At 37.3% G+C, this 24,440-nt stretch overlaps 1 protein-coding gene across 4 annotated transcripts in view; it reads left to right on the forward strand.

Annotated features, from left to right (window-relative positions):
- The first annotated feature begins 909 nt into the window (after positions 1-909).
- The window catches only part of ETV1 (ETS variant transcription factor 1), a 66,927-nt gene continuing 43,396 nt past the window's right edge, over positions 910-24,440 (forward strand). Inside the window, exons 1-5 of one of the 4 annotated variants that reach the window (XM_074863534.1) lie at positions 910-1,064; positions 1,597-1,730; positions 2,498-2,585; positions 4,354-4,401; positions 14,277-14,330. In XM_074863534.1, the coding sequence (XP_074719635.1) occupies positions 1,686-1,730; positions 2,498-2,585; positions 4,354-4,401; positions 14,277-14,330 (235 nt within the window). In that variant the 5' untranslated portion in view covers positions 910-1,064; positions 1,597-1,685. Of the gene's footprint in view, positions 1,065-1,320; positions 1,453-1,596; positions 1,731-2,497; positions 2,586-4,353; positions 4,402-4,556; positions 4,931-14,276; positions 14,331-24,440 lie in introns of those variants that run through there. The other 3 variants (XM_074863515.1, XM_074863524.1, XM_074863543.1) reach the window with 3 other exon arrangements.

Below are 24,440 nucleotides of genomic sequence, written 5' to 3' on the forward strand. Positions count from 1 at the left end.
GAAACCACACAATCTGCTTTGGTGCATTTTGGCAGTTCAGAAGGGGAAGTTTTTGGACACAGCCCTCCAACAGCCACTCTATACAGAGAAAAGCTTATTTTCTTTGAGAAGTCCTCAGAAATCCTGAGCTTGATAGGTCCTGGCACCACTGCACCAAAAACCCCCCTAGATCCGGTGCCTGAATGCTGCCAAATTCTGTCCACAAAACCTAGAAATTATGTCATCCTAGTAGACATAACAATTGCTTTCTATGATTCAGCTGAAAAAAAACCCAACAAAAACCAAAACCCAAACCCAACAACCCTGGGAGCCACCAGATCCTGCCAGAGGGGTGCAAAGTCTCCGCCGGTGCGGCGTGAGCCCCTCGGCCGCGCTCACCTCTTCCTCACCCCTGGGCTCCCGCGAAGTTTTGCGGGACTGCGCTGCCACCAGAAAAGGCGCGCGTGTGTGCGCGGGGGGGCGGCTGACTTTTGCTTCTCGGAGTCAAGGAGACTAAACTTTTCTTATTTTTTAAAATAAATTATGTGCGGGGAGGGGGTTGCTTTGCCACCGGGGGGTGGTGGTGTAGAGGACACGATGTGCCCGCACCAGGATCCCGGGATCCGTCTGGCGGCACCGCCGCGCATCCCAGTTGCAATTTCCGACCCCCCTCGCCCCCCGCCCTCCCACCCCCGGCGGAGGAGCCGCGGGGAGAGAGGAGACTCGCCCCCCCTCCCCCGCCCGCCCCCCCCCCCAACCTCCTCCGCGCTGGCGGCGGGGCCGGGGCCGGGGGCGGCGGGGCCGGGGCCGGGGCGGGGGGCGGCGGGGCCGGGGCTGGGTCCGGGTCCGGGTCCGGGGCGGGCGGCGATCCGGCGATCCGGCGGGGGGCGCGGGGAGCCAATGGGCGGCGGGGATCCGCCGGCGCGGCTCGGGGGCCCCTGGAGGAGGAGGAGAGGAAAAACCACAGGATTGAGCTCTGTCAGTGGCGCTCGCCGCTTCCAAGGGGGAAGTGCCGGGGAATAATTAATGTTTTTATTAAATTTGGAGGGAATTTTTTGCAGCCGATCGCCGCGCGTGGCCTTCAGGTGGGTCTTCCCCGCAACTTTGTCGGCCGCCCCGCAGGATTGCGTGGCGGTGGGCTGCAAGAGGGAGCCTGGGGGAGAAGGTGGCCGGGTGCGTGGGGGGTGCGCGGGTGTACGTGTGTGTGTGTGTGTGTGTGTGTGTGTGTGTGTCTGTGCGTGGCCGCGGCTGGCGGACGCTGCCGCCGCCGCCGCCGTGAGGTGCGCGACGAGCCCCGCCGTTCGCCATTACGAGTTGAGCACACGTTTTGCGAGAGTCGGGGCTGCCACTTGCGCGGATCGCCCGGGGGATACGGCGGGGAGTGTAAATAAACCCCTGCCTCTCGCCTCGCTTTCCGCCGCGGCCGCGAAGTGCTTTTGCTCCGTGTTTTCCTGGCAGAAGCGTGTAACCCAGGTGAAGGCAGAGAAGGGAGGGTTGTTTTTATGAATGGGACTCTTTGAGGTTAATTAGCTATGCAAATTCAAGCAGTTCATTCATGATTTTTTTTTTTTTTTTTTTTTTTTTTAAATCTAAAAGCCATCTTGTATTCCCCTCTAGGCTGATTGGAGTCCAGATCCCGAGGAAATCTCCAGATCAAATGCCCAGTAAATAAAACACTGAGCTAAGACTTGTGGAAGAGCTGCACAATGGATGGATTTTATGACCAGCAAGTGCCTTACATGGTCACCAATGTGAGTGATCAGTTCAAAGTTGGTGTTTATAAACTTGACTCCGACTTATTTCTGTGGGGGAGTTTTGCAGACTGAGTATCTGCTTTGTTACCGCCGTAGGGGCGACTCTTCATCTGGGAGCTTTGCCTGCAAGATGAGCCTATCTTCTTAGTTATTTCAGTAAAGCATCATGTTCTTTTAAAGACAGTTTTGGGATGATTAAAAAATCATGCACATGATTAGCGGATGAGAGAGGCAAGAGCAGCAGCAGCTGCATTCAAAGTTTCTGGCTGCGTTTGCCTGCAACGCTCAGAAGAATGAAGTTGAGGCAAACGTTAACATATTTTTTTTTTTTTTTTTTTGCTTTCAGGACTTTTTAAACAATGTTATAAGTAACACAGGGAAACAAAGCAATCTATTATAATCTCATATCTGGGTTCTTCTACGCAGCTTATGCAGAGAGGATTTATGTGCTATTGTGTAGGTTTGTGTACTTTAGATGCTAAAAATACATGGTTGGTATTGTGTTGCTGCGTGAACACATTATAATATGTATCTGTACAAAGAGATGTCTACATAGATAGAAATGTGTTGCATTTAGACACAAGAATCTTTTGAGGATCTTAGGTGCTCAGCAATATCTTCTGCAAATTGGAAGCTGCAGGACGATCATTTCCCTGTTTGAAATGTAAAGAATCCATGCTGGCATTGAGTATTCTTGATTAAATGAAAAAAAAAAAAAAAAAACCCTTCAGATTTCTAAAGTAACTGATCTTTCCTGTTTATAGAATCCGCGTGGGCGAAACTGTAATGAGAGACCGACAAATGTCAGGAAAAGAAAATTCATTAACAGAGACCTGGCTCATGATTCAGAAGGTGAGGGCTTGTTGTGTGTGTGTGTGTCCCCCTTGCTTACTAATGCAGAGAAGCTTTTTGAGAGCTCTTTATTTATTTATTTTGGAGATAAATATATCTAGATCAATCTGAATAAACAAGACAAGAAAAATGCATTTACTACTGCAAAACAAACTGGCAAAGATAATAAACTGATAAAGTTGATATTCTTTCCTTGACTTACCCTGTTGCATTTTAGGTACTGCTGCACATGTGGCACACGGATGTTATGCACTGAGGCCAAGCCTTTGCAGCATCTGACACAAGTCATGGCACCTGACTTTTTCACCTTCAGGCCTCTTGAGATTCAGGGCTTTCCTCATTCCTCCCATGTTTTAACATCCTTTTCACTGGTGTGTGTGTGTTCACTGATGGTAGCAGGAGCGAAAAAGCTGGTGTGGAGACTGTTGGTTTTCACTCTAGCTTTACTGCAGAGCTAGTAGTCCGACTCCTGATGTCTGGTAGACTGTTCCTGTTGCTGGTAGGGTTAAAAATCCTGGGAAATTCGGTTAAGGAAGTCTAGAGTGGACTAAGTTTTGGAAGGCCAAAGATTTGTAACTTAGTCCCATCAGTGGCCACTCACATGACTGTAGCTTGAGAACTGTAGTCTAGCAATAGCTGTTAACACTGCTTTAGGTTACAAGGTCAATAGAGATGCTATGCCTACACCCCTGTAAGTACCCTACACCCCTCTAAGCACGTAAGACATATAGGAAGGTATATAGGGGCCTACAACTTACCCCTATATAATCTTACCAGGGTGAGGACACATTGCTTTTCAAAATCCCTGCTTACTTGTTTGGACAAGTTTATTGTAGGGTAGATTGAAAAGAAAACAACTTTCTGATTTTCAGTTAAATGATTTCCCAACATGAACATGAGGTATCAGTCCACAGGATAAATGAATAGCCTCTGTCATTTAAGTGTATGTAAATAGTTATCTGTCAGCATTCATAAAAGAGGAAGTCTCTCTCAAAATACAGTAAATTAAAAATAAGCCATTTGTCAGCTCAAATATCCTACTTAGTAAACAGAATTTTCGTAACTGAGTTTCTGAGCTTTGCAAGTAAGCTGAATGCTGCTCTGGTTTACACCCATTATGTGCAATTGATGTAAGTGAATTGCAAAAAAAGATAAGCTGCTGCAAACCTCAGTCCATGGAGAAAGTGGTTTCACTTTAAAGAAGTACAGTGAGTACAGCATAGAGGAAATAGTGGTGATTCTCTTGTCATACAAAATAAAACATAAGGGGTAGTACAGAAGATTTCCTGTTTCTGTTTGCTATTGCAGCAGCTCAGGTCTTTGCTTCAGAATTTTTATATGATAGTTACGACCCTACTAATAAAAGTACTCGGTCGTTGCTCAGGCAGAACTCCCGTTGAAGTCTGAGAGCACTTTATCTGGGGCAGGTATTGCAGGAGGAGGCCTGAATTGTATAAGGAGAAATAGTTCACCTGTAAGAAAGATTATAATTTTTAACTTTTCTATGTATTGCTGAATGAGCCTTTTACACTACAGAGCTTGGTTAAGATTCTGGTTATTATATCAAGAGTTGGTAAAATAATACAGTAAGTACTTCTTTTTTTATTAATAGGTGTGGAAACTTCAACCTGAAAATACCTATTTTGTCTGCATGTTTGACTGCCAAAATAGAATTAATATATGTTGTTTTTCAGGAAAAATACATTTTCAAACATATTTTAATCTTATGAAGTGTGAGTCTTTTATCCATGTCTTCATCTTTTTGCAGAACTCTTTCAAGATCTGAGCCAATTACAGGAGACATGGCTTGCAGAAGGTAAGGGAAAAAACTGCTTGTAAAAAGAGGAAAAACAACTCTGGAGGGGAGGAAGAAAAAAAAAAAAAAAGTCCTGAACTTGCTGTCTTAATGTTCAGCCCAATTAATTGAGCTCTAAAAGAGCCACCTCATGTGTCATGCATACATTAGAGCCTCTGATGAGTTTGTCTTTGGGGACTCTGGGGCTGCTCTACCCAGTGTCATCACAAATTACCAGGAGAAATTGCTTCCAGCTCACAATCACATCTGCTTTTGGCAAGAACTAATGCACCAAGACTTCAAGTTCTAAGCCTCTGTTCAGATTTTAATTGCAATTGATCAGGTTTATATTATTGTACCTCGAGAGACTACATACAGCCAGAACTGGGCTTGCTGTTTCCTTTAGAGCAGCACATATAATTATTTGGTGTTCTGGTGGAGTACTTTTCTGATGGCAGAAATTAGTTTCTCTGGGTTCATCGGGACGGGATGCTTCAAGATTTAAGTGCAAGTGTCTTCTTTCCACCTTGTTCACAACACAGAACATTAGGTGTGTATGGAATACTTAAAAAGTACTATTTCTTTCCTTTTTTTTTTTTTTTTTTTTTTCCAGAAACCTTTAAATATTTTGCATGGGTTTTTTGTCTTCATATTTGTAGTTGTGAGATTGTGTACTGGGTGATTAGAAAACTGACATCAGTCTGTTTTACACCTGCTTGTGCTTTTAAGTATTTCAAATAATCTTGCAGAGCACCTTCTACTGAAGGGAAAAGGTTTAAGAACAATAACGTAGAAATCTGAATTTAGAGTAGCTGTTGAGAGATTCATTTAACAATAACAAAAAATGAGCTGCTGCATTAAGAGAACTTTAACAAAATGCGAGGTAGCTTGCTGCTTGTTGAAGTATTTGTTCTCTTCAGCAATATTTTCTGATTTTTTTCCTTTGATATTTGCAGTACTGTTTATTTGAAGCATAAACATTTTTATGCATTGTTCATAATATTTCTGGCTGAAATTTTTATGTAAACTCCTGCATCTGAAATAAACATGATTTTGATGCAAGTTAACATAATCTCTCCAAATTTATCCTGATTTAAATGAATGTGAGTATTCGCATACATTTAATTTTTATCATGTACTGGACTCTGCACAGCTGTTTATAGAATAGATGTTCTGTTTTTTTGGAAAGGAGGGATGTTGGGGTTAAATGCTTGCTGTTGGTTTTCACAGAAAGGGAAATATTGCTGATGACTACTTGACTACATACTGATTCTGTTTTAACAGCTTTATATGTAGTTAGTCAAGTTCTTAACCTATAAGTAAGTTGTAGGGTATTGTTTATTTAAATGCTGACATTTTTATTCTCCTAGCATTATTTTTAGCATGTGGTTATTCTGTATATAATCAAAAAGCCCTCTTTAAATTAATGGAACAGAGGATACATTTTTATGAATTAATATGATTCTTTCCTAATCATTGAAAACAGGATGTCCTGTACTAAGATCATTTTTGTAGTGTAATGATCAGATAAAACTGTAACTGTCTCCCTGTGGTAATTTTCCAAAGGTTCTCTTTATTTTGTATCATCTCATTCATTGTAACAAGCCAGAAGTATGTTAAAATACTACTCAAAAGATACTGTTTCTTGATGGAGAGGAGAAATTTTAGTTTGATTTTTCACTGGCATGGATGATTTTGTTTCTGAAAATGATTACATTTCTTTGATCATAAGTCAGAAGAATACAGGCAGATTCATATTGCATGTGCAGATAATAATGTAAGTTTGAAAAATAATACAGAATTTAAAACTGATTTAACCATTTCTGTAGGTACATAAGTTACTGTAATGGCAATTTTTATTCTGGAGGCACTGCTTATTTTAGACTAGAATGAATTGTTTGAGAGCCTTTTTTTCTATAGCTGAGTCTATTTCACTGAATAAATTTAGATGGGTTTTGAGAGAGAAAGGTGTCTAGTCCTGTGTCAGCTAGGTTGAGGAACCTTTGTAAAAGCAGATAGCATTATCTGGTAAGTATTTAAAAAAAAAAAAAAAAAAAAAACAACAAACTGCCTTTTCATCTAGCAGAGGATAATAAAGCTAAGTAATGTTATAATTATGTTTTTCCCACAGCATATTACAACTAAATATTACAGATTTTGCAGTGTTCTAGAAATACTTTAAGAAATCTATGTGTTTCAGGCCATGCCATGGTTTTAGCTGTTCTACAAAACACAAACTTTGCACAGGTTTTCTGAAGGCTAACTAAAACTGAAATAAAAAGTCAAGATGAGCAAATCAAATATTGAGCTCTTAACTTGATCCTAAATTTTTATTAAACAAATGCACCCAAATCAACTTTTGGTAGTCTTTATAATATGCTAGTGTTTGAGGATATTGTAGCTCTGCTCAAATGTCTACATGGATGAGCTTAGCCAGGAAACAGATTTTGAAATCAGACTTGTTTACCCATTGCTAGATGTGTCCATTTATGTTCTTCTGGACCTTCATAGGCTAGAAGTCTGCCAATTTGGCAGCATCAGTAATGTTTACATATTTCTTTTCATAATGCTCTGGAGCCAGGGAAATGACCATGAAATTTTAAAACATCTTGACCCTTTTTAAGAAAAGCAGTGGCAGCTGACCAGGTTTCTCCCACGAGTTCAGATCCCCACTGGGGAGTAACCAGGTCAAAAATCTACTTATTAGTTAGGAGAAGAAAGTGAATTGCATTTTATGACACACCAAAAAAAATGCTTGTGGATTTTTTTCTTGTTTTTCCTGAAGCTGTCCTTACTACATCACATATTTTAGCCTGGAGATTTTTACAGTTAGTGTTACCTGTGACAAGTTGGTGGTAAACAAGTAAGAAAGGTATTCTTTTCCTATTGAAAATGGTGGAGCATTCACATGTATTAAAGCACTAATCCAAAATGTAAACAATTCAGTAACCTCTTTAATATTTTATTACTCCATAATTAACAAGCTGAATACCACTTACAGAAAACTTAAAAATGTATTCCACTAGCTGCATACTAGATTGTTGTGGAAATGAGTTTTGCTTCTTACTCTGTGTAGTATTAAATATGTAAGAAAGAATCTAAATTATTTTGATGTAAAACTTAGTCTGAATAAGGTTTCCTCATGTCAGTTGTTACGCGGGACAGAAGATAGATTATAACTGTTTCCTGATGCCAGAAATTGAAAGCGGGAAGCCTTTAATAGTTGTTTTAACCTTCAAACTTGAAAGGAAAGGGTTAAAATTGCTTATTGCTAACCAAGGCAAATATTATTCAGATATTATCTTTTGTTTTATATTTAAATAACTTGATGGTAACATTTTGTCATGATAATATTATAAAATGACTTTATTGATTCCGTATATTTGGAATCAGATTGGTTTTGGCGGATAGCAATTGTTCAGTGACTTGATAAAAGTGGTTCAAATATTAATCTAATGTTATCTCGTCATGGTAGCTGTTACTTTTTATTCTGAAATAAAATGAAGAGAGAGAACAAATTCTTAGTGAGTGAGTGTCTCCTTTCCATGGTGAAATCATTTGATTTTGGGAGAATAATAGATAAACAGAAAACCAGATTTTTCTTTAAAATTAGTCTTTCAGATACTAGTTTCTGTTACAGTTTGTTAAAGATACGTAAAAGGCATCCCAAGCAAAGACAAATAATGAATTTATGCACTAGATCTGCTTCTTAGAGTAATAGATAATACACTTCTCAGATGGTATAAACAGAAAAATAAAATATAGTGTTCTTTCGGTGACTTGAAAAAATACAAAAAGATTAAGTGAACAATAAGTGGTTTGAAACAATAGCTACAGGTAATGGGTTCATGCTTCTACTGCAGTTTAGCTAAATTGAGTGGATGGCTACTAAAAGCTACCAGTATTTAGAAGTCAGTTCTTGGTATCTGAAAGTAAGTTATTTCTCTTAAATAATTAATACCCAAATTTGGAATGAACTTTAGGAAAGAAGTTTCTGCACTCTGTCCTGTTGTGAAGAATGCACCAGCGTCGAGGTGATATCTAGTGTTGACTTCTAGTTTATTTCTTAAATGAGGAGATATGAAAATTAGATTCTAGTTCTCAAAGGATTATTTCCAAGAAAAGAAAGTACAACATCTTCAAATTTAGTCTAGTTAGAATGGCTTTGTTTAAATCAATGAAGATGTGTACCAGATTACGCTGGCTAACTACCTTTCTTCTGCCAAAAAAAGTTGTAAAATTTACCCAGTGTAAGGCAGATGCTATGTAGCCATATTCAAGAACTATCTGCATTTTTATAGGAGCAAAAATAGTCAAGAAATGATAATCTAATACCTCCATGGCTGAAATCTGTCTGATGGGGACAGACACTCTAAAAAGCAGTGAATTTGTAATACAGAGAGTAGCTTTTTTTTTTTTTTTGATTCTAGTGATCTGACAGATTTGGCTTTCAAAACCTGATAACTCTTGATCTTAAATATCTGTGCACAAAAAAGAAGAAAAGTTGGATTAGGAAAAATGGGGGGGGGAGGAGGGAAGGGGTGTTCTTTTAAAAAGAAATCAACATGCTGGAAATCTGTAAGTCTGAAAGTCTGTGTACTAATAAACTTTTTAACATTTTTCTTGTTTGCTGGAAAAGTAAATGCCTTTTACTCAAAATAATAGTTTTCGAACGCGTAGCGGGGTTTGCAAACCATGAGGGATGTAGCAAAATGTTAAATGCGAGTGTTCCTTTTAAGCTTTTTTCTCATTTTTAGTATAGCAGCAAATGAAGAGCAGATTCTGCAAACCCATCTTCATATTCCTAGGGATTATTCACATAAGGAAGAATTTTGAGATCTGGAGCTAGTTTTGAACTGTATTTAAGTTTATTAGTCAGAGCTTCTCACGTTATGTAAAAAGGGTTTGGTGTTATTTTGACAGCAAATCCAGTGCTTATGGGAAATAATATTTTTTACCATCTTGAAATTTGTCACTGTTTTGCCTTCTGAATGCTCCTTTGTTAGAAACAGTTGTTCCCGTCAAAGAAAAACAACCAACAACCAACCTCCCCCCTCCCCGCCCCAGCTCTTTCAGGAATACTTACAATTTATACAATCTTTCAGATATTCAGAAGTGACAATGAATTAAAGAAAACTCAATAGACTCATTACTGTTGAGGCCTGAAGTCTTATTTTAGCTGAAACCAAAATATTACTGTTCATACATAATTTCCTGTCAATATCAGTTTCTTTTGCCACTTTGAATAAATGATTGATGCTTTAAAATGAAGTGCTCTTAGCTCTAAAAGTGAAGCGTGAGGTCAGAGAACACAGTACCGCAGGAAGTGTTCTGCTACCCAAAATAAAGTTTTAAGTGAAGTGAGGAGGTTTGCAGCTTCTTGTTTTTCTGGGAAGTTTCCGTTTTTTAACAGGAACAACTTTCCTTGGAGTGCAGCTGAACTTTTGGAAGCAGTTTGTGATTGGGAAAAGGAAGAGTTAAATTTAAGCCCTTTATAGTTCGCTTAACTTTTCATTTATTAAATAATGTTCCTCAGCAGGTCTGTGCTGCATCTTGAGACAAAGCAGTGAAATCAGTGTGTTTATGCCTAAAGTTCAAGTTTACTTTGCTGTAGCTTTCTGGAAGGGTGTGACATGAAAAGCTTGTGGTTGGGGCCACATGGTTCATGCTGGACTGTGTTTTTGTGAATGGAGGCAGAACTCCAGTTCTGACTGCTTGTCTTGAGGAATTGCTTCGGAGATCAGCTGTCTCATTCACTGGCAGAAAGAATGACTCATACATCTTCTGCCTTGTTTGGCTCCAGGTCATTGTTACAGTGGATAGAGCTGGTTTTAATTAAATATTAACTCCTTTTGTCCTGGATGCTTGTTAATGGGGACTTTTAATTTTTGTTTACTTGCAATGAAAGCAAGCTAAGAGGCCCTAGTTTTAAACTTTTTTTTTTTCCTCCACAAATTGCTTTCCCTTTGCAAAATGAGCTGTCAGTTCAGCTTTTCAAAGGCTTTTTAAAGCTCTAAAAACTACAAACAAGTATTAAGTATTTTTGTGCTGCGAATGTTTGCTTTTGGCAAACTGATTTTAACTCAGTAGGTAGTGAAACTGTAAAATCTAAACTGATAACATCCTCAAGATCATCATTAACATTTCTGTACACTTCCCAAATCCTCTTGAGACATTATAGCTATAATCAGAAGAAAAAGAAAACTTTTGGTAATAATCTAGGCTGAGCTGGATAGTTTATGCTGCAGATGTTGTCTGCTTCAGGAGTCTGAGACTTGATGGCTCTGAATGTGGAATGAACTAATGTAGCTGCTTCTGCTATTAGCAGTAAAAGCCACGTGCTTAATATCCTTCAAAACCTTTTATTAGTCTTTTGGAATATACTTGCTTTCTCAAACCCCCATAATTAAGTAGCTCAGGGAAATATTCTCATTCAGTTAGATGATCATTTCAGATATCTTTTTCAATTTTCCTCTGAATGGCAAAGTAAAAAAAAAAAGTTTTGGTGATTTATGCATTGTGTCTTGTGTTGAGTACGTTAACAGAAGACCAATGAAGATTTTATGGCAGCCTTGCTGAATTGCAGTATTTGTGAATAAAAGAAAAGAGGAAATGAATGGCATACGTGTATAAATGCAGACAGTTGCAACACTGCAAGTTATATTTTCCTTTCTGACATTCAGGTTGAACTGTCTTTACCTGTTTAATTTGCTACAAAGTCTGCTTATTATCCAAACTCAAGGTACAAAAGTCCTCTTCCCTTTAAGTAACGGAATGATGTATCCCAATTATTTGCCCTCTCACAGCAGGATGCTGGTGGAAGAAGTCTGTGTATTAGTCTGATGATGGTTGCTTGCATTTTTGCAGTATGATCATGTGTGAGTTTCAGTTCTGGTAGCTTAAAAGTAGTATCAGATTAAACAAAGGAATAATTTAAGTTCTCATTTCCAACAGTTAGCAGTTCCTTTTAATTTCTTTGTATAGGCTTGTGGGCTTGTTTCTAAGGTACTGATGCTACTAAAATTAGACTCCAGTAGGAAATGCATGTTCCTGAGTTGAACATTTTGGATGTTGTTATTTGTTTTGTTTATATTTGGCAGGGTTTTAAACACTTCTTAACTTGTTGTACTCCTTTTCCTACAGAGGCTTTTAAGGCTATGTCAATATTGTATTTAAAATACATTTTGACAGTGTAGTATCCACCTATTTCAAGAGTACTGATAAAATGATGTGCTTTTATCTTTATTATATATGCCTTCATACATTTGGGGGATCCATGAATGAAGTAGATTTTTCTTGTTTACTCTAGACCAAATCGGGGTAACGACAGTATCTCTAAAGTAATATACCAGTTTTCCGTGACAGTTCAGCCAGATGTATTTTATTTTACACTTTGACTGGAAAAAAAAAAAAAAGGACCTCATTTACTGCTATATACATGTATTGCTACAACAGATTTGTTCTGGAGTAAGTCAAGTTAAACTGATAAAACCAGAATAAAGCATTGGTGAAGCAGTCTGGTGCATAGAGTACACTCTAGAAAGTTATGTAAAATTGCTGTCCCAGTTCTACAATCACTAAATGTAGCCTTTTGATTCCAACAGGAGGGTTTTTGTTTTCTTTTAGCCTTTTTCAGGTATCGTGGAGTCACAGATTAACATATATATATGTATATATAAAAAATGCATGTGTGTGTATATAAAAAAAATAGTCATACTAGCCTCCTTGCTGCATTTGACTTAAGAATGTGGGATGTGTCTTCTGTAAACAAGAAATTACTTGATACAATTGATACAAATTACCTTAACTCTGAATATACTCACAAACCCTTCAAAAACAATTGGAAATGTAAGAAATCCTTAGGAACTGATTTTTAAGTAGGAAACCTCGATTTCATAATTGGATTCTTCTGTGACAATCAAATATTTGGCATTTTTATAAGGAAAATGTCTAATGTTCACATGCAGTGAATTGCATGAATGTCAGAAATTGCAGAGGGTTAGCGTTTGGGCTCATATTGTTCCTGAGTTAATTTCTGGTAAAAGTCATATAGTTTCTCTGGAGAAAAGAGAAATTTAATGCATCAAAAATACTGGGAAAATTTGGTTTGGTAAAATACATGTTTTATACAACTTCAAACTTTGAGGAGCTATCATGTCCTTAGAGGTACTGGTTTCTTCTAAAAGCATAGCTATTGTTGCTTTGTTGTTCAATTTTTTGTTAAATAGCTATGCTTTTTTTCAGAGTAATGCTAATTACACTTTTATCTTTATCTTTGTATTTATCTTACACTTCTTCTCAAATCTGTGTTTGGTTTCCCAAGGTCATTTGTTCTTAAGGGGTATTTGCTGCAATTAAGACAGTAGGACTTTAAACATTTATTTCAAAACCGAGAGCAAATAATTTTTCAGTATAATGAGCCTGATTCTGAACTCTTTACCCAGGAAAAAAACTCTCAGTTAAGTCATTAGAAATATACCTTGAATAAGGAGTGGAGATCTGGTCCATGAAGAGTACTGTAGTGCATATTCAAAATAATTGTGAGTAATTATAATTAAATATGTATTTTTATTTCAAACAAATTATGTTAAAACTAGTAGCAATTGCACCTATATAAAGGGGAACGTATTCTTCCTAAACTTAGAAAGTGTTCTGAATGGCGTTAAAGTAATATTTTATCATTTAATGTATTTAATGGTGTGATAGTCACTGTTTTGATAAATGATTATTTAACCAGTATTTACCTCTCAAATCTTGTTGGGTAACCAGATCATGGCAGATGTTAACTTTTAATTAAGATCATATGAATTATTTGCTTGTCTTTAGACAAGAACTGTGTAAATTAAAGTATTTTCAAACAGATAATTCTATGCAGCTTTGCTGTGATAATTCTAGTTAGTGTACATTGAGAACAAGATGACAAAGTTCAGAGACGGCAAGCTGGATCTCTCTTGGGATGTACCCAGAACCATTCGTGCTCCGAGGATGCCGCTTCTTGGCATAATGATCTGCAGCTATTCGAATGTATTCACCTATAATATACGTTCAGTGGTATTTCAGCTTAAATGGTTTAAATGAGTTTACAACACAGTGTGAGAGAAGGCTAATGTCTTAGATATACAGTGAGAAGGAACTGTGGTACCACAGATGCAAAATTATGTATCAGCAGACCATGAAACGATTGTATTTTATAGTTTAGGTTTGTGATGAAAGTTTCCTAAAAGGGAAGATGATCTTACACAAGGTGAATGGATGTTAATAGTGATTCTTGATTTAAGTAAATTTTTTTTTTTCTTTTTTTTTTTCTCCAATGTCTGAAATGTCATTGAACCAGGAATTCTGTGGTCTGGTAAAATAGTTCTTTTTGAGTATTTAAAACAGTAACAAAAAACCCCTACTGTGCTGGCTGACTGCCATGAAAAATTGGAATCACTTTTAAGTAATCTGAAGGTGTGGTAGTTTGGGGTTAAAGATGCATAAGTGTTAAATGCTAGGATTTGATTTTATGCAGACTTTCCATGCAGATAACTTTGAAAATGAGCACTGATGAGTTTTTACCAGTAGCGTGGTAGGGCCAGACCCTCTTGCAGGGAGTGAGGCAGGGCCAGTGCCAGTGCCAGCCTTCATGTCCTCCCGTCCCCATCGCTGTGTACTGGGGCTGCTCTGGACTTCCACTGCATCGCACAGCTTCGCCCCAGGGTTTATGTGATACTAAAATGATGCGCTTGCCTGATTCTCATACTCAACAACAAGAAAAAAATTCCTAGTTTTAATCTTGGCTGTGCTTCAAATTAAGCAGAATAGTCTTTATTTATGCTTTAATGGCTTCTTTTAATTCTTTCCTTGTTTTTGTTTTTTATTTGTTTGTTTTTTTGTTTTTGTTTTCCTTTCTTCAGCTCAGGTACCTGACAATGACGAGCAGTTTGTGCCAGACTATCAGGCTGAAAGTTGTAAGTATAGTATGAATCATCACTTTCTTAAAAATATGTATATTTATATTTGGGTCTTCATATTTGTTATTTATTCTGTCCTCTGTGGTCATGTGATAGCTCCTTTTGCTGGTCGGTGACATCAGCATGATGAATAGATAAAGCAAGTAGCATTTTGATATGTAGCCAAAAGAAGTTGTTTGGGCTGAAGGTATAACCTTTAGTGGGGGACCCTCTTCTGTAATTCTCACCCCCCAGCCCCAGGGAAGCAAAGAAAAACTCATGTTGTGGAGGTGGAGGGAGTTTCTCTGTCCGTAGAGTGAGAAGGGTGTTGAGCCGGTACGGATCAGATAATGTGAGACATAGGAGGCAGCTCTGCTGAGCAGAAATCAGGTTGCTGGATACGTTTTGTGTATAAATAAATTTCTTCACATAATCAATCAAATACAGCCACTGCCGAAGCATTTTTAAAGTCATCTTAGCATGTGGCATTTGGTTGCTCAAACAAAATTTCCCTTTGAATTAATGGGAGGAAGCTGGAGTTATGTTAAGCTTTGCATTGTTTGCTACTTTACTTAACATGTGTCCAACTTATTTTTTTAAGCCTGTACCCCTCAAATCTTGCCTTTATCTGCTAAAGTGCTACAGTTCTGTTAAACGCTGGCTTACCTTTGCTGTACCTGTGGTTTTGAGTGGCTGCAAGGGTGTAGTAAAGAAATGGCGTGAGAAACATTATCTGACAGTGTCACAGACTTCTTGGAGCTTCTTTATGCATCTTCTTCCTTATGGCAAGACTTCATCATTAGAGGTCTCTTCTAAACAGCATCTGCTGATTGCAGGCAGAGTGCATGGTAGCTTTTCCGTTTTGCTAAATAACTTAAATAATTTATCCTATCAGAGTGAATTACTGCACTTCACTAAACCAGATAGCTGTTAAAAACAGCATTCATGTACTGAAATGTTAGGATTAAAATTAGAGAGATTAAAAAGAATTGCATTAAAAAAAATAGTCATTAACCCAAATTCAGATTTGTTGAGTTTTCTTATAAATCTTTTCGAGAATTTTTTCCATTTACTCAGAAACTGTTTCAAGAAAAATTTATTGAGAGTATTCATAACAACATTTTGTGGGGAAAAAAGAAAAAAATTTTTCATCCCCAGGACTCTGATAGTATACCTGTACAGCAACAATTTATTTTTGTTTTTCTCTAGAAGTTCCTGTACATATACCAACCAACAATCATGGTCACTTTTAAAGTTGCACTTTGTAACAGGGTTTTTTCTTTTCACCTCTGGCTTCAAAGACTATTTTTTTTATTATTATTATTAATTATTATTATTATTATTATTATTATTATTATTATTATTAAATTACAATATTAAAGCCAAAACTATTCTATAAGTTGAAAATCAGATATGTTATCCTACATATGGAACTGTGTCCAAACATAGTCATGTATGCATACATCTTTTGTGTAAGAGTACAAAGTTCAGTTAGGGCTTCTATTAACCCACAATTATTGTTACACAACAAGTCAATGATTCTTGGAAAATAATTTGTGAACTGTGAATGAAAAGCCCCATTGAAGCTGGTCACTGCTTTTGGTGATAAAGAAATTCTCCTAATATGGCTATTTTATTAATGCTGTTGTATTTCAAAGTTCCTTAGCCACAGCTTACACAGTATTATCAAAGGAACATTTATTTCTTCATTTCAGTTGGTTTCTTTATCTTAAATAAAGGTCAGGAGAGCTTCCTGGAGAGTTACTCTGGCAAAGGTTATGGAGTTTCAGAGATGTACTTGGATATAACGTATGTAGCTGTGGGCTCTGCAAAACAGAAACGGAGATCAACATAACCAAAGCCACGGGGAAATTACTGCGGCAGAAGTAGCACAATTGTGACTGTTTTCTCTAGGATCCAAACCTGCCTTCAAACTCTATTATAATGACTTACTATATATAATCTATAAGTCTGTACAGTGCTCACCTTGTTACTGGCAGCAGCCTGGCAGGAGCACTTGGCGCTTTTTTTTTTTTTTTTTTTTTTTTTTCCCTTTCTAACGTGGGAGTGGGTGAGGAAGCCTCCATAGATTCAGTGTTTAATACACTTAATTGTTCCAGAAATGGCGAGGGACAGAAGTGTAAACCAGTGAAGGAGGTCACAGCCGCTTTAGTTCAGAGACAACCAAACTGTGGTTGGCTGCACAAATTTCATTTATGCAGCTGTATATAGGTAGGGGGTGTGTGTGTGATGTACATAGTATAAAAAAATAACTGAAGTGCTTTCACTGAAACAGTTACAGTTTGCAGTCCAGGTACAAAAATTAGTGACATTTTATTTCAAGCTTTGTTGCTTGAGAAATGGGCTTTAAATCTGAGGTAATTTGTGGTCTTAAATTGAAACTTGTAACATTGAAAGAAGTCGTAAGAAACTTTGGTAACAGTAGCAGTGCTGGAAAGCTGTGGTTAAAACTACCTTGCCTAGAAATCAACAACTTAGTCAACTCTTGAAGCAAAGATGTGGAAGGTAGTGGAGGAACTGATACTGCCAAGATCATGTGCTGTGTCCTAGCCCTAAGCAGGATTAAATGCCCCTTAAAGTGCCATGGGCTTTGCGTTACTTTTCTGTGATAATGATTTTAACTAGTGAAACTGCACTGGTATTAGTAACTAAGGGAAACATTTAGTTTAGATTAGATATACAGTCCACTTTATCCACTTAGGGATTTAACTTCAAAGCTAGCTTGGGACCATGAATATTTCAATTATGAGTTGCTATTCAACTTAAATCAGTTTTCAAAAGCAAACATAATATATATATTTATAGTTAGGTGTGGGCTTTGGATATTATGAGATCAACAGCTAGCATAACTTCATGTGATATTATTGATGTTGCTGGAATTATGCATATTTCTACTAACTAAGGATCCAGCATGACAAGCTTCCCCTTAATGCTTTGAACTTCAGTGTACCTGTTTAAAGTTGGATTTATTTTGTTACTCCATTATGTCTTCTGGAAAGAAGTCCTTCCTACCATAATGATTTTAGAAATGTCTGCACTTCCAAACCTTTCTTTTTTGTCACAGTGTCCAAAAGCCCCATCTTGTCCATCTTGTATTACCTTTTTATTAAATATTTTTTTAACTTTGCATACCTATCACAAAGAATGTTTCTGTAGTTTAGCTCAGAGTGAGTGGAATGAAGAGCAGATAACAACTAGCCTGTTTGGATGAAATTTGAAAAACAAATCGCAGTTTAGTTTCTTGCAACCTTCTGCTTTCTGCAACAATTGAACATTTTGAGTTCTAAGGGAGAAAAATGTGTATCAAAAAGATTTTTTTTTTTGCTTGCAATTACACTAAAAATATCACAGTTGCATATTAAATAGTGTAATTGTCTTACTCTTTCATTTCCATTCTCAAAAGAAATAAGAATTCCACAGAAAGAGGAGGGAATCACTTTTACAGGCATTTACTTGGAAATTCTATGTTAGGCAGGTTGGTTTTGCCGCATTCTGAATCTGCTTCTACACTTCAGCTGACCTGTTTGCTACATATTCAGTGACTTCCTCATTACGCTTCCTTTAGCAATTACGTGAAAAGTTGTGTAAAGTAAAAATACAAAGTCCGTTTCTCCAAAAAGGTGAATGTTTTTTTTTTTTTTTAAAAAAAAAAAAAAAATCAGCATTCCTTATGTGACACTTTTTCCAAATTCTTATCTAATTCATGAGACTTAGTTAAGCTGTTTTTCTGTCCGGACAAAGTCGGTATTCACATGTGGAGAAGGGTGACCTGTGTTAACTTCCTCAGATAAGGTTTCCTATTGTTTCAAGTCCATTTTCATATACTGAGGAGGAGCCAGATCCTGAACTGGTTGTAATCAGTGGTGAGGTTTTCAGATACTGTAGAACAGCAAGGAGTTTCCAATCTAGGAGTAAAAATGAGTAGTGTTCAGTTTGCTTGAAGTCAGTAGTTGTTGAGGTGAAGATTGCTTGCTCCCATTGTTTGGATGGTTTCTATGACAGACACGAGGAAGTAGGTAGGATTTGTTGATGTTTAAAGGATATAGTTGGCAGAGAAAACTTGGTATTGTCAACAACACGTTGATTTGTAATTCAACCTTGGTACAATTGGTTATAAATGGGGATTACCCTGCACCAAACCAGATTGCCTGTTGTCTTAATAGCATAATAGTGTTTTGTTTTGTTTTAATAATGTGTATTTACATTGGTCTGTCTTCCAGAGTTGTTTTTTCCTCTTTCTTCTTTTGCCCTAAAATGTAGGTTACCCATATAAAATTCATTACAAACTCTAGCTTTTTGCTTTGTATTTGTTATTGAATTTCTGCTAATGAGGATTTGTGCTGTGCTTCACCTTCTTGATCAGTTTCCTTCCTTCTCTTTCATTTTGTTCCTGTATCGTTTCCCCGACCATCACAATCTTAACTTAACACTGCCAAGGGGTAAATGTTAATGTTAGACCGCAGCTGTTGACAGTAAGTGGGAAGGGCAGGCTGTAAAATCTGTGCTCCTCCATGTCTGATTAAACTTTAAGATCGGAAAAATACTTTTTTAGAGGTGATTTTGTTGCTGATCTTTCATGACCTTTATTCTTTCTCTTACCTCTGTTTTTTTCCTCCAGGTTTAGCAAAGGCGCTCTTTCAATGTAGATGCCAGGAGCCTTAAATTATTCAGGGATGTGCTTTTTAGATGCTCTGGCTTGCAATCTTTAAAAGCCTGTTAAAGAGAGATTCTTTACATAGGCTTCAGGTAGCTGTATTCTTCTGTCATTTTAACTAATGGCTTAGGATATTCCAAATGCAGTTTAAATTAGAAAAAGCTTTAATATTTATTTACATGTTTGCAGCATACGGAATCATGGTTGTTTTATTTTTTTCACTGTCAGGTGAAAAATGCTGTTTTATTTTCTTTTTCTTTCTGTGACTTAAGTTTCAAAAGTGAATTTCAGAACTAGAATAGCATTTCCTGTTTGCTTTAGTATAGCAAGAGCTGATGAGCAATTGGTAGAGCTTAGTTTTCACTTATTTTGACATATTTTGGAGAAAAAATCCCACACAATTAAAACAAAGTAGAAAGCACCAGAATAACGTAAGTTCTGATGGGCCTACTGAAGTCAAAAGGAGATCTGTTTACTGGGTTTGTTTTTGTTTATGATGCAGAATGGTTTGATTTTTTTTTCATCTTCTAGAAAAATGTTTAGTGGACTGAAAAAAATGACAACATTTTTTAATGTGATGATTCACTACGTAGGCAGCTGGTAGTCATGTCTTGGTAGTGCACAATGTCCTAGAAATTGCAGTTGGTAGTGTTTTGGTTTTCTGTGTGTGGCAAGTTGCACACACCAGTGTGTTTTCACGGAGGTTTTTTTTTTTAATATAAATTTCCTTTTTTTTTTTTTTTTTAGAGCCTGTGTGGCTGGAATCACCTTTTCTTTAAGTGTAGCTCTGCAAGTGTGGTACTGCATCAGGCATTCTGACAGATATCCTACAAGGTGGTGCTAGTTATTGTTGGTGCCTAGCTATTCCCTTTCTGCTTCGGCTGTGTTTTGTTTCTTGCCACTTGTCTTGAAACTACTTCCTTTCATAGGTCAGACATTGTCAGATACAGAGACATTTACTTATTTATTTTAGTGAATGCCTGACTGTGATGGATCCTTTCTAAAGGTCTGTGAGAGTTGGGGCTCTGTGGTTTGTTCCTGCCCTTAGCTTTGCATGACCTTGGGCATGTTGCTTAACATCTTTGTTTCTCGGTTTGAAGTAGGTACAGAAATGCATGTATCACTCTGCTGTGAGATACACAGCTTTCTTAATGATCACTTATCTAGAGATCTCAAAAGCATTTTACAAAGAGAGTCCAATGCAATTGCTGTTGTAAGAGCTGGAGAGGTCAGACTGAGGAGTCGGTGCTGACCACCTTATCTCCCTTCATAGTTGCCTTAGATAGCCTCACTTCTTTCATTGTGTCCCTGAGCACTTGTTTCCTTTGTTTAAAGCAGGACTGAAACTGTTACCAGCTGTTAACTTTTTTTTTTCTTTTGTTTTTAATTCTCATTCAAAAGAAATTAGGAATTGGTGTCTTTCAGAGGAATTTGTGGGCTCATTCTGTGGTTCATCGCAGGGCATTAGCCTATGCTAATATGGGGTTTTATGGATTTTTTTTCCTCCTCCTTCCTCTAGAGGATTTTTGGAAATATTTAAATCTGCCATGCGACCTTTTCCATAATTGCAAGATTTAATTCTTTAAAAAGTTTCACCAAGAGGCAGACTGTCGACCGTAATGCCTTTAACTTGTGATCTTAACAGTAGAGAATTTGTGGGTTTGCTTTGATTTTAATAAGCAGTTTCTGTTTATTTGCTTTTTTGCTTGTATTTTTATACTAAATTGCCAGCTTTGAAGGTGCAAGGGCTTTAGGTTCTCCTGGATTGTATTAGTGGTAGTGGCTCACAGATTGTGTAAACACCGATGGTGGTAATAGCACTGTGAAACAAATGACAAGACTCCATCGAGTACATAGCTTTTCATTTTTAAAACTTTTAAAGTGGAAGTTATTCCTTTCAGAGTGCCCTCCATGCCATGATGTGAATTTTGTTGCTAACGAAAAGGTACCTCTGGGCATCCCAGCAGAGACAGCAGCCACGTTATGCAGATGGAGTTTAACCGCGCAACTGCTCTGAACCTGATGGTCTCCAGCTCTCCAGGGCATGGAGGAGCCCAAGCAGCTGGACAGGGCTGCTTTTGTGGGGTTTTGTCCCCTTGTCTCCCCCCTCGCCTTCCATTGGCATGTCCCTGCTCAGCCAAGCTGACTTAGTTTCCTTTCCTCAGAGCACCATCCTCATTTGCTGTTTTACTGCAGATTAAAGGCTTTGGTTGCATGTGGAGGTTATCAGCTAATGAATAAACTTCAGTCATCCTGTCCTGTGATAAATCTGTCTCATAGATCAAAGATGAAGCATGTAGACCTTTTTTCTTTCAAATGGTAATTTCTTAAGGCTGTCAGATCACTTCCTAAGGTCTGTTTACATAAAAACAAAAACATTAAACATATTTTATTCAAAATGTTGAATTTTCAGTTGTGAAAAAGCCTTCTATTTCCTTTCTGAGGAAGCCTCCCCTCCTCCCTTCCCCATAAGGACTCTGTGAAGATCCCATCTGTGGAAATACAGGCAAGCCTCACATTGTAACTTGTAGTCATGGCAGTATTTTCTTAACACTACAGTTATTTCTGTTTTAAAACAGATAGTTGTTTAGTTAATTTCATCAGGAGTATGTATATGTATTAGAGCATCTGCTCAGTTCCAGTTGTATTAAACAAAGTATGCAGAAATTTCTTTCAACTGTATTTTCACACAGAAACGAAACAAGGCAGATTGAAGGGTCTTTGTGATTCTATTTTAATACAAAACTGTTATTCTCCTTAAACTGCTTTCCATGCAATGTTTTCACAAAATGTGTTTTGTATTCCAAGAGCAGCCTAAATAATGATTTGAAAATCCATAAACTCTGGGATGGTGTAAAATAAGGAGGCAGTCTGCAAGTTGAGTCCATCCACTTCTATTTATTTCATATGTTTCTTTAGGTAAAACGGATGTACAGTCCGTATCATTTTTTTTGCCTCAGCAACTGAAGACAGAAGTCAGGTTCTCCCACAGGTTGCCATGAAGTTTTCAAAGGGTGTAGCAGGAAAAAAAGGGAGGAGAGAGTGACCGTCTTCAAAACATCAGTTCAGCATTGGAGAGTCCGTGACACATTCATGTCATGTAGGACCAATATTGCTAGCCTTCTGTAAGCATACAGGAAAAATAGCCCGTGTTTCAGGTTCTGTGTCCTTTTGTTTTGGTCTTACACATTTCAGTACTGTGAAGTAATTACAGTGGAGCCATTTATAAGCTATAAATATGCATAAATGATGATATTTATTAATTTTTTGGGGTTTTAGAAGTCATCAGTGTTTTTTCTAGGAATGAGCTAAACCTAGTCTAAACTGGTAAATGGAAAACTGACTACTTTTTCAAGGCATGTGCTCCAGTTTTTTCTCTGACAGGGATTCTTTTCCTTTCACTTATTCTTCATGTTCTCCTTGTCTTCAATACATTACTCTTACCTGTTCCTGGATTATAGTTTGACCTTGATGAGGTGAACAGAGAAGTGAACTGTCTTGGTTAAGGATATCTTTATTCTTACGTATCTATTTGTTCTGTAAACTGAGGATTATGCATGTTAGAAAAGAGTGAATCATTATCAGCTTTATTTCTGGTTGTCTTTTTTCCCGTGGCTGTTTATGAACTTATTCAGCAAATGTGGTTGCCAGTAAGTTAATGTAGTGAAATATTTTTTAGCAGTGACATTTACTGCCAAGTCCTGCAGTCACTGAATAGGAAGGTTACTGACTGGCCAGGTTTTTGTCTTTAAATTTATATATTACGAGTCGTCATCAAGGACATTTGAAAAATAACGTGTGCAAAACAATTCCCAGTCTTGCTAATTTGATCCTCTTTGCTCAAACATTGTTTCCTTTCTGCTTCCAATGTATACCTAAAAAAGATAAACTGTTTAATTTTTTTTAATACTCTGTCTTCATGCTGAAACAGAGTGCAATGTTTCCTTATTAACCTATCCATAAATAAAATTTCACATGACTAAAGCACTAACATAAATGGAGACAAAAGAGACTTTGAAAAGTGTCAGTATTCAGTAAAGACAAAAAGTTTCAAGCATTTGGGATTAGAATTTGGGAGCTGGATTTATGCAAGTGTACGAGTATATGCACGGTGTGTACTCGGTGTGTGTGTATATATGTATTTTGTATATACACGTATGTATGTATGCATACATGCATATAAGAATGCCAAGTAATTGTCAGCCTTACTGATTGCATGCATGTGTAAAATAATCATACAACTTCAGTAACAGTTGGATTCAGAAAAAATGTGCGGTGCGTGTATTGGTAATGTGCGTTCAGTTGCGAGTCTTGTATACAGTAAGAATTCTTTAGGTAGCGGCAGAAGCCTTAAGTATCTGTGCTGAGAACCAGAGCCTGGTTGCAGGTGGTCAAAATTCCACCAGCTCCAGAAAGAGCACTTTGCTAAGAGTCTTTGAATACCGGGCTACTTATTTAAGTCCTGACTTTATGTTCCCAGACCTAACCACTTCTGACAATGGCTTCTTTGTTTCCCTGTTGAATCAGTGATAAAACTTGTGAGCTGAATTTTATTGTTTACTTATTTTGCTGGCCCACACCTTTTCCAGTGGAGACTGCAGTTTTTGCAGTGTCTTTTTGTAGTGAACTAAAGATTTAGATTTCAGCTTTGCTTTAATGAATTATAAACTAGATCTGTTAAGAGTTGCCTTACTGGTAAGCATTTGTGAAAATTTAACATTGGAGCATGAAGGACACATGTAGTTAGAGTGGTGACAGTCTCATTCTTCCAGTGAAGTAAACAAAAATCCCATTAGCTACTCTCAGTTAGTGTACACTTGATTCATGAATGTATACCTGTTTTTATTGTTAAAGGCAAAATCAAATTAAAAATCATCTTCTCAAAATACAATTCTGTTCCTTTTAGTGCCCAGCAGAGTTGCTAAAATAAAAACAAATTGTAAATAATCTCTTAAATTAGTTGTTTAACTCATGCTAGAGAGTGCTCACTGTGTAGTCCGTTTCATTATTTATTGGCTTCTCTTGCTTTTGCATATTCTTGATTAGCTAACTGACAGATGGCCATGATTATCCTTAAGGATAATCTTTATTATGATGCTCTTTTATTATGAGGATATTCCTATTTTTGTAGGGAAGTGAAGTGACACAGTGGTTATGAATGTCTGAAGGTAGGCTCCTAAGACTGAGCGACTTCAAACTAGAATCAACCTTCTAACACCAGTTGTTTGTTATGAACAATGAATGGCAGAACCAGAGATTAAATCCAGTTTCTTTCACATTTTGTCCAGCTGCAAGTACAACATCAGCAGCCTTCACATCTATAGCTGGCTATTAGCTTTTTGCATGAATACATCACAAAAGAACCACAAATAATATCTAAATAACTAGATTGATGTAACCTGAAACTTTACTGTAAGAGGGGAAATGAGGCAGAAACAATTCCTGTTTGTTTT

This window comes from Strix uralensis, chromosome 1 (assembly GCF_047716275.1).
Source record: "Strix uralensis isolate ZFMK-TIS-50842 chromosome 1, bStrUra1, whole genome shotgun sequence".
Lineage (NCBI taxonomy): Eukaryota > Metazoa > Chordata > Aves > Strigiformes > Strigidae > Strix > Strix uralensis.